The sequence below is a fragment of the Cajanus cajan genome, chromosome 6, assembly GCF_000230855.2.
Source record: "Cajanus cajan strain Asha chromosome 6, NIPB_CcT2T_4, whole genome shotgun sequence".
Classification (NCBI taxonomy): Eukaryota; Viridiplantae; Streptophyta; class Magnoliopsida; order Fabales; family Fabaceae; genus Cajanus; species Cajanus cajan.
In genome coordinates, this window is record NC_138522.1 from 24,410,490 (window position 1) to 24,425,112 (window position 14,623).

At 33.2% G+C, this 14,623-nt stretch overlaps 1 protein-coding gene across 1 annotated transcript; it reads left to right on the top strand.

Moving 5' to 3' along the window:
* Nucleotides 1-6,244: 6,244 nt before the first annotated feature.
* LOC145958623 (uncharacterized) lies at nt 6,245-8,262 on the top strand. Its single transcript, XM_083076128.1, has one exon. It carries the CDS (start codon nt 7,291-7,293, stop codon nt 8,260-8,262), a length of 972 nt encoding a protein of 323 aa, XP_082932254.1. The 5' UTR covers nt 6,245-7,290.
* Nucleotides 8,263-14,623: the final 6,361 nt, after the last annotated feature.

Consider the following 14,623-nt stretch of genomic DNA (forward strand, 5'->3'; position numbering starts at 1 on the left):
GACATTTTCATGCATGGGGATTATTTTTTAGACCTTATCACGAGGTTATTTATTAATGCACAAACAATGTCACATAACGAATGCACAAACAATTCACTCATCCACGAACAGTCACGAGCGAATCACGAGGTAGGGGTATCCTGCAGAAATGGTGCATATTCAAGGTAGGTTCTAACTGTTCTCACCAGTCCAAGGCCCCCAAGGTGCCCCCATTATAGGGACCCAATTCCTCTCATCGTAGGTCGATGGAAAGCTCCAACGCACCGTCGGACTCAAGTTCATGGTTATCACCTTGAGTGATGTTTTCCGACAACGGTCTACGGGCACCTATAGACCCATTCGACAACCGGCCGTACTAACATCCACTCCCTATGGTTAATCACTCATGCCCCCGGGTATAGAGGGAACTGTTGTGTGCAAAGGTTTGTGTGCAGTTTTTATTTCAAACAATTGCGTAAATTTTAAAAATACAACAGTTATTTAAAGCCAAATATATAAAGCATGTTATCATACAAGCAAGGGGTAATGAAGTAATTTTAACTATTATTTGTTAAAAATAATCTGTCACTAAATGGGACTGACTCTCGAAGCTTCCCCAGTGGAGTCGCCATCTGTCGCCACCGGCCCGAAACGGGCCTCGGCGGTCGCGAAGACGGTCGAGCTCGCTTTTTATTTTAGTTTTGAAAAGGTATTGGATTATTAGAACGACTTGTTCTCAAACTGAGACCTTGTCGATCTTATCCAATTTATTTATTAAAATGTCTCACCAATCCATATTAATCCCAAGCGGGACCCTCCATGGATTAGTGGTTTTCGTAAAAGGAGGGTTCGTGGAGTCGCCACCAATGTTTTACTCAAAACATTGGAAAAAGAGATAAGGCAATTGATTTTATAAATCAACTTTGGCCATTACAACCAGAGTTGGGTAAGGGAGTCGGTTACGCGTGGGGAAGGTGTTAGCACCCCACAGCGCCCCTTTCGGGTTCCCTATGACAGATTATTTTCTAAAATAACAGTGTAAAATTACTAAATTACCCCTATTTATTATAAGCGATTATAAATTAACTATCTACATGATGACAGTTTAAATATGCACACAGAAAGCAGTAAAAGGAAGGATTTAAGAAGAAACCTCTTGAAGCGTGCTTTTATATATTGAGTAAAACTGGGAAGCTTTTTGGCGTTCCCTCGCTCTACAAGCTCGCTCGCTCCTTCCTAAAAACTTTTGACTATGGAAATCCGGAGGATTTCCCTTCGACTAGGTTCGAATCTCCAAGCTAAGTGCTCAGAATTCCAGAACTTTGTCGGATCAACTCTCCGAGTGATTTCTAGGGCAGAACACTGCTCAAAAACCCCAGAATACTCAAGGAGGGAGTCAAAACTGAGTGAAAAAGTGTCCAATGACGTCCAATTGACGTCATATTTATAGGGAATAGGCGCAATACGGCCTACAGAAGCAATACGGCCGTATTGAAATTTTTGAACTTCAATACGGCCGTATTGAGTTCAATACGGCCGTATTGAAGTTCAGAAATTTCAATACGGCCGTATTGAGTTCAATACGGCTGTATTGAAGCTTCAATACGGCCGTATTGATTTCAGTACGGCCGTATTGAAGTTTCAGAAACTTCAATACGCCGTATTGAGTTCACTGCGGCCGTATTGAAGCTTCAATACGGCCGTATTAAGTTCAGTACGGCCGTATTGGGCTTCATTCCCTCCACTTCCTTATTTTGAGCTATTCTAAGACCTCTAGACCTACAGAGAACCCTCCTAGGGCCTTCCAGGAGTCCTTCTGGTTGATCTTCCTTCAGTCTTTGAGAGTCTTCAAGCTTTATTTCCGACCCGGACAATTTTAGGGGTCTACATCTATGATGGGAGAATTAAGCTTCTTCCTAGGACTACAAGTCAAACAAATGGAAAATGGAATTTTTCTACATCAAACTAAATATAGCAAAGAACTGTTAAAGAAATTTGATATGGAGAATTCTAGCAGACCTGACATCATGTACAGTGTATGTGTATGTGCTAGATTCCAATCAAAACCAAAGGAATCACATCTGAAGGCTGTAAAGAAAATACTGAAGTATTTGAAAGGCACAATCAATGTTGGATTGTGGTATCCTAAAGGTACTTCTCCATCTTTAACTGGTTACTCTGACTCCGATTTTGCTGGTTGTAAATTGGATAGGAAAAGTACAAGTGGAACGTGCCACACGTTTGGAGAATGTCTCATATCGTGGCAGAGCAAGAAACAAGCTTGTGTAGCACTCTCAACTGCTGAAGCTGAGTATATAGCTGCTGGAAGCTGCTGTGCTCAGTCAATTTGGTTTAAACATCAACTTCAAGACTTTGGTTTGAAGATTGATCACATACCACTGAAGTGTGACAACACAAGTGCAATTAACATTTCAAGGAATCCTATTCTACACTCAAGAACTAAGCACATTGAAGTTAGACATCACTTTATCAGAGATCATGTAGAGAAAGGAGACTGTGACATCAAATTCATAATGTCAGAAGATCAACTTGCTGACATCTTTACAAAGCCTCTACCAAAGGAAAGATTTTTCAAGCTAAGAACCAATCTTGGTATCATTAGTGAGTCCAATCTATCCTAAATCTCATAATTAAAGTATGATTGTGTGAATATGCATGAAATTGCTAAGCACTTATAGGTTTAAACTTGATGTATGTGCACTCATAATAGGAAATCACACAAAACACAGTATGCCCTGTATCTGCACACATTTCTCTGTGATAATCGATTACCTATCGGGTTAATCGATTACCATTGGAAGAAATGAAGAAATTGCTGAAAAATCAACAGCAGTAATCGATTATCAATTTTCAGTAATCGACTACCTCTGCTACTTTGATGCAATTTCTGATGCATACCCACTGTGATAATCGATTACCATGCGGGTTAATCGATTACCACTCACTCACTTGCATAATTACCCTGTTTCAGTTGCGAGATAATCGATTACCAACTGGGTTAATCGATTACCTGACGCGAACCCCTGTGTTTTTTTTAAGTACTCAAAAACCCTCTTTAAATCTGTTTCGAATTCAAATTAATTCAAAACTCTCTCCATTTTTGCTTCAAACTAAAACGAACGAAACCCCTGGTTCCCTTTTCTATCTCAAAATCTCTTTCAAAACCTAACCCTAAGCCCCATTCATGGAAAGTCTTGGCAAAGGAAAGCGTGTAAAGCACAAAGCCAACAGAGATTACCCTCGTCCTACTACTCAAGGTCAAGGTACATCTAAAAAGAAGAAACAAGAGTCCTCTCGTCCAGAACCTGAAGAAGAATATTCTCATTCGTGGTTCACAAGGAAGTCTCAAGAGGAAACTTTCAATGAGTCTTTTGCTTGCAAAGACATTGTGGCTCCAAAGGTACTCTACTCGTCTTGGCTTATAGAGCAAGGTTTTACATTTCCTACTCTGTTATCTTGTCAAGGAGTTAGCAAATTTGTTGGGTTAAGTGGACTGTACTACCCTGATCTTGTTAGGGTCTTTTACTCAAATTTGGGAAGAGATGAAAATGGTGCTTTGGTTTCAGAAGTTAAAGGAATAAAAGTTACTCTATCTGCTGATGTATTTTTGAAGATTGGTGGATTAACCAGAAATGGTATTAAACCTACCTTCAATGAATTAAAGATGAAAAATTTCTCAATAGGTAAAGATACGTTTTTTATGAGTATGCTGAGGGATGTTTCAGCCTGGGAGGCTAATAAAGAATACAAAAGAAAAGAAAAGAGGAAAATTACATATAATGCTGGAGGTCTACGAGTGGAAGATAGACTCCTACATTATGTAATTGTTTGGATTCTGGCAGCAAGGGGGAGCAATCACGCACAAATCAGTGAAGAAGATATGGCACTGCTCGCAGCTTTTAAGAACAACATTCAAGTTGATTGGGTATATGTGGTAGAAGACATAATGCTAAAGACAAGGAGGTTAATGGACTGCAAGTGTCCATATGCTGTGTTCATAAGCAAGGTATTGGTGTTCTATAAAGTTCCCTTAACTGGTGAAGCAAGAGAGGTCACCAGAGATGTTCATGATATCAAGGATAGAGCTCTGAAAATGATGAAGCTAGTGAAAACAGATGCTGGTTGGATAGCAAAGGAAGATGTTCCTACTGCTGAGACTACAGAGCCGTCTCAACCTGAAGTTCAAACTGAAGAAGAGGAAGGAGCTGAAGAGACCAAGCCTCTTTCTACTTTTGAGCTATCTGTTCTGGCAAAGCTAGATGACTTCAGAGAAACTCAGAGAAGAGATTATCAAGAGCTGAAGGCTTGTCTTGAATCTATATCTGAACGACTGGATGCGATGAACATACCCTACCCTGAAGAACTTTAGTTATGCATTACATTTTAGGCACTGCATTTTAATTTGTTCTGCATAAATACTTTGATTTATATTTCAGACTTAAAGTTTGTAATAGTTGTAGTATTTGTATGCTTCTGAACATTTTTAATGCTTATATGATGAAAGTCTTATTAAGTGCTTGTTGTTTTTGTTGCATAAGTATCATGTTATTTCTCTGTTTACTCTGTTTTTTTTTGGTTTGGTTAAGCCAAACAGGGGGAGAAATTCATGAGAAACTGATTAAATGTTTATATGGTTGTTTATGTATTGTATAAGAAAGAAATGGAAATAGAACTGCATAATGCTTTGTATGGAAGTTTTTGTTCTAGACATATGCAGGTTCAAATTCAAGTTCAAATTTCAAACAAACAAGTGAAACAAAACAACATGATGATCGTGAAAGTCAACATGAAGAGTTTGGCTCATCAAAACCAAAAAGGGGGAGATTGTTGAAGATTGAAGAATCTACATCTGGAAGATGTTCCCTAGAAGTTTTAGTTTTGATGTTTTGCTCATGTTGCTTTTTATTTTAAGCCTATGTCAAAAGGATAATGTATTGATTGTTTAAAAGATTAGGCTTGTATGTGTTTGTTTGTTATGTGTTAAAAATTAGTAATTAACATGAAGGTGAAAATATCATAATACTCATTTTTCTTATTTCATTCATTGTTGAGAACATGAAGTATTAATTTACTGAGTGTTTGAGACTTTAAATAAAAACTTGAAAACATCAGAAATTTTCTGAGTTAAGGAATAGATTACCTGAACTGGTAATAGATTACCTGACTCATGTTGAAAAACTGATTGATACTGGAATAATCGATTACCATGTGTGGTAATAGATTACCAAACTGATTCTGATGATTTCAAGAGGAAAAAGGATCGTGTTAATCGATTATCTCTTTAAAGTAATCGATTACCTCTGTTCCAAATGTGAGTTTTGTGTTATTTTGGCATCGTGTTAATCGGTTACCATGTTAGGTAATAGATTAAAACAGGAGCTGAAATAATTAGTTCAGTTATTCTAACTCGTGGTAATAGATTACCATCACAGGTAATAGATTATCTCCGTTATGAATATAACTGAAATAACTGTTTCCTTGCACATGAAAATTGTCTTTAAATAAGATTAAAACTGAAGCTTTTAAAAGAGAATTTTCACACACGGAAAAAAGAGAAATACTTACACGAACAAGAGAGACTTTTTTTAGAATACACATTACTGCAAAAGAGAAAAAGATTTTCTGAAAAAGAAAGAAAGAACATATCTGCTGAAAATCAACTTTTGGAAAAAGAAGTGTGCAAGATCAATTCAAGAAGATGAAGTTCATATAGAAAATTCATTCTAAACTGGTTTACGTTGTTGAAGATCATATCTACACGAACAGGTGTACTCGTTTCTGATCTTTTGTTATTGATTGAATGGTTTTAACTCTTGAGATTAGAGAATCTCTGGAAGAGTTGTGTAAAGAGAAATCTTGAGATAGGTTTTTCTCAAGTAGGATATTGTGGGATCAATATTCTTGGGTTATATGTTTCTTGTGGAGTCAAGAAATGGTTTGTTAATCTTGTGGGTGTCAAGATTTGCTTGTTAAATTCATTGATTGGATATTGCTTGTGCAGGGTGCATGTAAAGAATATCAATAGTGGATTTGACTGGATTTAGAGGTGTATCTAAATCTGAAACTGGATGTAGGCCTTTGGATGGCTGAACCAGTATATATCTTGGTGCATGATTTTCTTAACTCTTACACTCTTTACATTCTGTATAAGTTTCTTGATTAATGTTGTATGAAGAAAAACATTATCTGCAGAAACTGAACTTTAAAGATTCTTGGTAATTGATAAATTCAATCTTTACATATCTTGTATTAATTGTGTTATTCAAATCTTGTTGGATAAGCTGTGCATATATAACTCTGAATTACTTTTTATGTTTAAAGGTTTGTTTTAAATCAAGATTTGTTTGGTAAAGATTTAGAAAGCAAACAAGAAAAGGAAAACTAACATAGAATCTATTCAACCCCCCCTTCTAGATTCTAACCGTAGGGACCAACACCTTTGTTTCTACAAGTATGGCTGAGAAAGGAAATTGTGAAAATTGAGGAGTGCATTCTTCAGTACCACCATCCTGTTTTTATATATATAGGCACCCCTTAAATAATGTATTTTATTTCATAAAAGAAATCTTAGATGAATTTGAGGGTGCTTAATTTCTTGTTCCCATCTTGTTGCTTTCGTTCCTTTTTTACAAAACTTCATTTGTTGTGTATAGAATGATCTACAATAGAAGATTCCTTTATAGTGACTTTTAATTCCTACTTAATTGTATAGTTAGTGAAAAGACAAAGATTAAGTGTAGTAATTGAGTTTTTTTTTTTGTTATATTTTTTAATCAAAATAATCACTCATTGAACGAAGGTTGATATAAAACGACAACACCAATTTAAAGGTATTAAGACGAAGCTCTAATCAAAAGTAATTTCACCTAAATTTTATCGTTATTGAAATGTCTTATTAACTTTTTGGGGGCTATATTGTCGTTTTGGCTCGTACAACCGTGCTCGTGTGTATAGTTTTTTTTTGTATATTTTTATAATGATATTAATTAAGAACTAAAATGAATAACATTTTACATATTTTAACTAAAAATAATGTTCAGTTAATCTAATTCTTTTGCATATTATTTTTAAAGAACTAACTACCTACATTGGTGATGATTGTGCATTTTTGTATCTTAATTATACAATAGCTTTTATAAATAATTATATATTAGTTTAGCCAATTTTAGTAGTCAGTGGAGATTGTATTCACTTTTCATACTTGAATTTCAAGTACATAGGGTCTAAACTCATTATTTTGACTCTACTATTAAGTTTCAACTTATGATAAGTTGTAGGTAGTTTACATCAATGGAAATTCCCGAGAATCGAAGGTGGATGTATAATAGATTGGATGCTACTAAACGTTTGAAGGTTGAGTTTGTAAACGGAGTAGCTGAGTTCCTAGAGTTTGTTACTAGTCAGGAAAAATTTCATAACCAAGGCAATGTCACGAGATGTCCTTGTGTCAAATGCAAATGTAAAACTTTCAAGACTGTGAAAGAAGTTTTGTGGCATGTTAATGACAAAGGATTCATGCCTAATTATTATTGGTGGACAAATCATGGTGAGTTGGAACTAGAAATTTCTCAAGTGGTGGTTGAAGGTTCATACTATGGGAGTGGTGAGCAAAGGGAAGAGTTGAATCCTTATGAGCAACTGGTCATGGATCATGCTGGACCTTCAATTGGCCAACACATAGAACATGGGCCAGACAACATGGAGGAGAATCCAAATCCTGAAGCTCAAGAATTCTTTGATATGCTTGCAGCTGCACAAGCACCATTATGGGAAGGATGTGAGAATCATTCAAAATTATCAGCTTCTTTAGCAATTTTAAGCTTAAAATCTGATTATAATATGTCAGAAGGGTGTTTTAATCGAATGGTCGAACTTATGGGTCAGACGATGCCAAAAGACAATGAAATGGTCAATAATTTTTATCAAGCTAAAAAATTGGTGCGAAAATTGGGTTTGGGTTGTTTGAAAATTGATTGTTGCCCAAAAGGTTGCATGTTGTATTACAAAGAAAATTCAAATAGAACAAATTGCAAGATTTGTGGGGAAGATCGATACAAGACAACCAATAAGAGGGGTGTTGAAAAGAAGATCCCTTCTAAAAAAATGTGGTACTTTCCACTCATTCCAAGACTAAAAAGATTATATTCCTCAATGGCCACTGCATCTCATATGAGATGGCATAGTGAGAATGAAAGGGACTCAACTATCATGTGTCATCCATCTGTTGATGATGCTCTTGATGACATAGCAGAAGACCCTTAATTAAGCTTCTTTGTTTTACTTGTTTCAGGATATTTTATTGTCTTTAAACGTTTTATGTTATTATTGTGTTTTTAGCATACTATATTGACATACTTATATTTTATTTAGTTTTCACTATAATATAAATTTACATCGATGAGATTATGTCTTTTCGTATGTTCTAGTTTATTATTATAAATTGTGTAATAAATATATTGTTAATTTCATATTCGTTAACAGGTATAAATTTATAATTAAAAAAAGAATTTAAAAATACTGGTTAGCATTAGTGACCGAAATAGCGACCGAAATGAATAGTAGCTATTTTAAGTATTTAGCGACCGAAATAGCGACCAAAAAGAATTTGTAGCTAATTCAAGTTTTTAGCGACCGAAATAATTCGTAGCTATTTCAAGTTATTAGCGACCGAAATTGTGACCAAAATAATTTGTAGCTATTTCAATTTTTAGCGACCGAAATAGCGACCAAATTAATTCGTAGCTATTTCAGGTTTTTAGCGACCGATTTAGAGACTGATTATTAAATTGTTTTTATTAAATAAATAAAAAAATTAGCGACGGAAATTGCAACCAAAAAATTTGGTCGCAAAATTGGTCTCTAGAAGTTAGGAGACCAAAATTTTAGCAACGGATTTCTAATGTCTAGCGACGGATTTTTTGGTCGCTAAATTGCGACGAAAAAAATTTCGGTCGCTATTTAAAATAGCGACCAGGGTTTTAGCGACGGATTTTTTCAGTCACTATTTCGGTCGCTGAATGTAACAGCGACTGAATTTACCTAAATAGCGACCGATTTTGGTGGTCGCTAAAACTTGATTTTTTTGTAGTGTGTGCTCTAAAGAAAGGCCTAAATCGATTTTGAAAATACTATAATTAGGCCCTTACTTTGATATGTCTGTTGAAACAGGTCTTCTTAGAATCTAATATGCACAGTTTGTGAAAAGCCCACTATGAAAAATAAAAATATTTTGTTAATAAATTTTTTGGGTAAGTCTTGAACAAAAAGAACAAAAAAGAACTGATAGTGTAGATTTAAGCATTAATAAGGCGTGTTTCACACAAGGATGTTCCTTGTATGCCCTGTCTGAGTAGAGGGTTTGGGTGCCCTCTGTACGGCCAGCCAATGAGATATTGCCATGTGGCCACTTACTCCATGTCATCCAGGTTGTTGAAAATTTGACCAGATATTGGATCAGATCCAACCCTTCTCCATGATCCAACAAACCAACCTGAACATAGGTTCCTTTCTTTTGTCCAATTTGTAAATGCATGCCACCTCATCTTCTTTCCCTTCACATGTGGCTCCATCTTCTTCTTTTAAGTGAAGGTTGTCTCTTTTCCTGTGACCTTGTTTCGTTAGTTTCGTTCTTGTGTCGTCGTTTCCATCTTCTTTCCATGGATTTTGTTCTCTTCATCAAATGTTGTCTCCGTTACCATGTCTTTGTGTTCTTTCGAAAACCTTGCAGCTTCTTCTGTTCATGAAAGCTTGTCTGCATTTCCATTTGAAATCCATTTAAGGTCAGAAAAATCTCAGCTAATTTTCCAATTTTGTGTCTCGTTCCTGTGGATAGGCACCCAGATTCTGAAGTGACCAGTTAGTGGTAAGTTCATTTTTGTTCGATTAAGTTGTAATAACTTTGTAGTTGTGCTCGGATTCTCTTTAATTTGTTGGTCATGTAGTGTTGCTTTGACAAATAACAACCATTATGTAATAATGAAATAGTGGTAAGTTGTATTTTGGTGAATCATACTGTTGTTTAGCTTGCGTTACTACTTGTAACCTTCATGCAGTGTTGGATTGTTAGTATTGACTATTGTTAAATTTAAGTACCAAAAGTATAACCGTGTTGAACTCAATAGTTTGTGGGGCGTTGAATTTGGCTTATTATTGACTGTGTTTGGGGTAAGGTGTATTTTGGTGACCCAAGTATGTATTGTTGGTGTTATATATGAATGGAATGTTTCACATTTTTTATTGTGAAAAAGTATGTTGATTTATATGAATGTTATTTTAGTTTTTGTTGTAGTTTTTCAGTTAATAAATTTTTTATATTTTTTAGGTGTAAAATATGTGATCAGATATGGATAATTTATATATAATATAAGTGTTAGTGAAACAAATATGTTATGTGAATATTGTTTAATTTATTTAGTTAGTTGTTAATTTAGATGATGACAAGGAAATGAATGTTTCTAATAACGATGCATCAGATGAAGAAAGTAGTGGAAGTGATGTTGGTTTCGGTAACGAGGAAGATGATGCGCATATTGATAGTAATCATAATGAATACAAAAGTTTTATTGATCTGACTGTAGAGGACATATTGGGTTTGGAATTTGGTAGTGAACGTGATGCATATAAATTTTACTTTACATATGGTAAATTTCATGGTTTTGGGATTAGGAAGGATGACATTGGTCATGATGCAAATGGCAAAATAGTAATGCATCCGTTTTTATGCAATAAAGAGGGTTTAAGAGATAAAAAACATCTTATGAGAGATGATAGAAAAAAGGGGCATAGGCCTCTTAGTCGTACTAATTGTAAAGCCAAATTTCGTGTACAGCTTGATCAAAAAACAAGTAAATGAGAAGTTGTGTCATTTGAGGGGGGTCACAACCATGAGATGTGTCACTCAAATTATGTGTCATTCATTACGACTTATCGTGGATTGTCAAGTAGTGACAAGGGTCAAGTTAATTGTTTGCATGAACATGGAGTTAGAGCATGCCATATATTGGGATACATGATGGACCAAATGGGAGGTCATTTAGGCATTGAGTTTAATAAGAAAGACCTTTTTAACCACATTGAGCGATATAGACATTCTAAAATCCAAGATGGGGATGTTTTGGCTTCCTTAAGTTATCTTCAAGGCAAGGCTGATAATGATCTAATGTTTTATGCTAAATATATTGTAGGAGACAATGGAAAAATAGAACATTTGTTTTGGGCTGATGATACTAGTAGGTCTGACTATCAATGTTTTGGAGATGTTGCATTTGATAGTACCTACAAAAAGAACAAATACAACAAGCCTTTGGTAATATTTTCTGGAAAAAATCATCATATGGGAAAACTGTAATTTTTTGTGCTAGTTTGATTTCTGATGAAACCACAGATACTTATAATGGGTGTTAGAAGCTTTTTTTGGAAGCAATGTCTCTTCAGCAACCTAAGGGGGTAGTGACAGATGGTGATAGGGCTATAAAGGAGGCAATTAGGCAAGTATTTCCTATTGCCACACATAGACATTATGCATTGCATCTACAAAAGAATGCTTGTGAGAATGTGAAGAATTGAAAATTTTTAAGTGATTTTAAAAAGGCAATGTATGGTAATTTTACCCCTGAAAAGTTTGAAACATTTTAGAAGGAAATGGTTAGTAGAAACCAGCTTGAAGGCAACAACTAGATTTTGCAAACGTATGATAAAAGGTGTATGTGTGCAAATGCTTATCTACGAGATAAATTTTTTTATTGGTATTAAAACAATGTCTTTGTGTGAAGGAGTAAATAATTGTATTAAAACTTATGTGAGGAGGAAAAATACTATGGTTGAGTTGTTGCATAATTTGGAACAATCTTTAAGAGATTACAAGTACAACGAATTGATTGTTGATTTTAATTCATTTTATACAGAACCTGTTTTGACGACTTTGCTTCCAAAAATTTAGAAACAGGTTGTAAAGTTATATACACAATATGTTTTCAAGTTGGTAAAAGCTGAGATACTTGATGCTAGTGCAATGAATGTAGTTGAGAGGATTGAAAATGGTAACAAGGTAGTATTCAAAGTGGAGAAATATTCTGAACAACATTGTAAACATGAAGTTGTGTATGATAGAGAAGAATGTAATTTTTTGTGTGATTGTATGCTATTTGAATCTTGTGGAATCCCTTGTGGGCATATTATTTGTTCAATGCGGCTAGATCATATCATCTCCTTTCCTACAACATTGATATCCAAGCATTGGATAAGGATGCCAAGAGTTCAATTATTTCTTCATATGAGGCAGGGAATGATGATAGTGAGATGTGTAATATGGCACACTTTAGTGTTTTGGCTTCATCTTGTAATAGACTTTGTGAAATGGCAGCCAAAAAACGTGAAACTTTCAATTTCATCAGGGAAGAGATTTTGAAGTTACTTGGAAAAATAGAAAAGAATGTTAGTGTTATTGGATTGAATAATGAAACATGTGATCCAAATGTTGTCAAAACTAAAGGAGCCCCACAGAAAAAGAAGTTAAGAAACAAAAGGAAATGCTCAAATTGTCATAAAGGTGGCCACATAAAATCTAAATGTCCATTTCTTGATTGTATAAAAGATAATTTGATGAATATTGACAAATCCTTTGTATCAGAGGCTGATGGGGTGCAAGATAATGTAATTTTTATAATTCAATATTTGCGTTAATTGTTTGTAGTTGATTAGTTATTTTTTTTAATATTATTATTTATAATAGTTGTTAATTGCAGGTGCAATAAGACATTCCTCATAATGACTTTGACATGAATGACAATACACGTGCAGAAGAAAGTTTCCAAAAATTATGTAATAAGAAACATGATGTGTTTATATGTTTAGTTTAAGTTTTAGGTTATATTTTTTGAAGTACACATTTTGACTTTATTTTAAAAAATATCATTTACAGATGCGTAGAAGGAAAATTAGACTTGGTGGAGGTGATAAGGGTGAACAACAAAGATCCTAAAAAATGGAGATGGTAAAGGAGATTGTCCCGATGGTTGTGTCTGTTACAAATGTTAATTACAAATAAATTTAATTTGCTACAAAAGTATTGTTATTTACGATTGTGTTTTTTGGTTATTTGTACTAAATGTGATGACACAGTGAATTGTCCTTGTCAATTGGCTGGTGAAGTGTGCAATCAATCAAGTCAAGTATAAAAAAGTAAGTATTGTGTTTGATTTGTTATTTAAAAAAAAAAGTAAGTTTCATTTGTTTGTGTTGGTACAACTTGTATTGATGGTTTTAATCAAATTCCAAGAATGGCAACTTCAACTTTAGTCGCTAGAAATTCTACTCTTCCTTTGACTTATAATCATGAGGGACGTTGGCATGATTTGGTTTATCGTGTGATGCATAGGGATTGTGGTCCTTGTAATAATGGTGAAGGTCCCCAGTAACATTTGAAATTATGTTGTACTCAAATTATTTGAAATATTATGACATATTTTATTCAAAATATTCATGTTCATGTGAACAATTGAATGAATTACAAAGACTCATTAATTGTTATTATTATTAGCAAAATAACTTTGTTAACTAAAAATACAAGTAAATGAAAGAATAAACGTATAAAACATATTTATGTAATTTTTTAATTTAACTGTTGAAGCCAATAACATGATGAGTAGGGCTAAATTTAAGTTAGAAGTCCATAGAATAAAAAAAATTATTCGTTAACATAATTGTTATACTTTTATACCAGATGCATAATTTGGAAGATAAAGATTTTTGTAACATTAGAAAATTATAATAAGATTCAAAATATTATTAGAATTTAAAGTTATTAAATTACACAAAAATGATTAATTTAAATTTTTAAACTATATTTTTATGATAACAATATATACAAAATATTATGATTGTAACAAATATAAATAAATTAAAAAAATTTATATATTAAATTATACAAAACATATATGGTTTATAATTTTGTTTCACAAAAAATACATATTTTAAAAAATAGAAAAAGTATATAACATGATAATAAATAAGGTAACCATGAAACTTAATTTACGTTATCTTTAATAATTGGTTAAAATATAAATGACAAAGAAAATAGAAATAAAAAAGTGTATGTTACTAGGATATTTTTATAATTACAAATTTGAGTGAAAAAATTCCTATTTTAAAATAAATAATATAGAAAATATAAAAGAAGATAATAAATAAGGTATTTCAAAAAGTTAATTTATGTTTTTAGCAATTGGTCAAAACATAAATGACAGAAGTAATAGAAACAATAAAAAATTATTACTGTCATTAAATTTTAATTATAAATTTGATTAAAAAAAGTATTTTATGATATTAAGTATAAAAATAAAAATAAGTTTAGACACAGTATAATAAAAATATTAATTAATTTTATAATAACAAGAGCCATTTTTACGTAAAAGGTTAGAGTTTGAGTAATTTAAAAAGTTATAAATATTTAACAAAAAAAATTGATAGTAAATGTAAGTTTAGGGTTTAGGTAAACATAAAGGCTAAAATTATTGGGTAAAAGTATAAAATATGAAGAGCGTGAAATATTTATCTACTGCATTGTGTTAAACCCTAAAGTATAAAATTAATATTAAAAAAATTGAATGAAAATAATATAAGATTC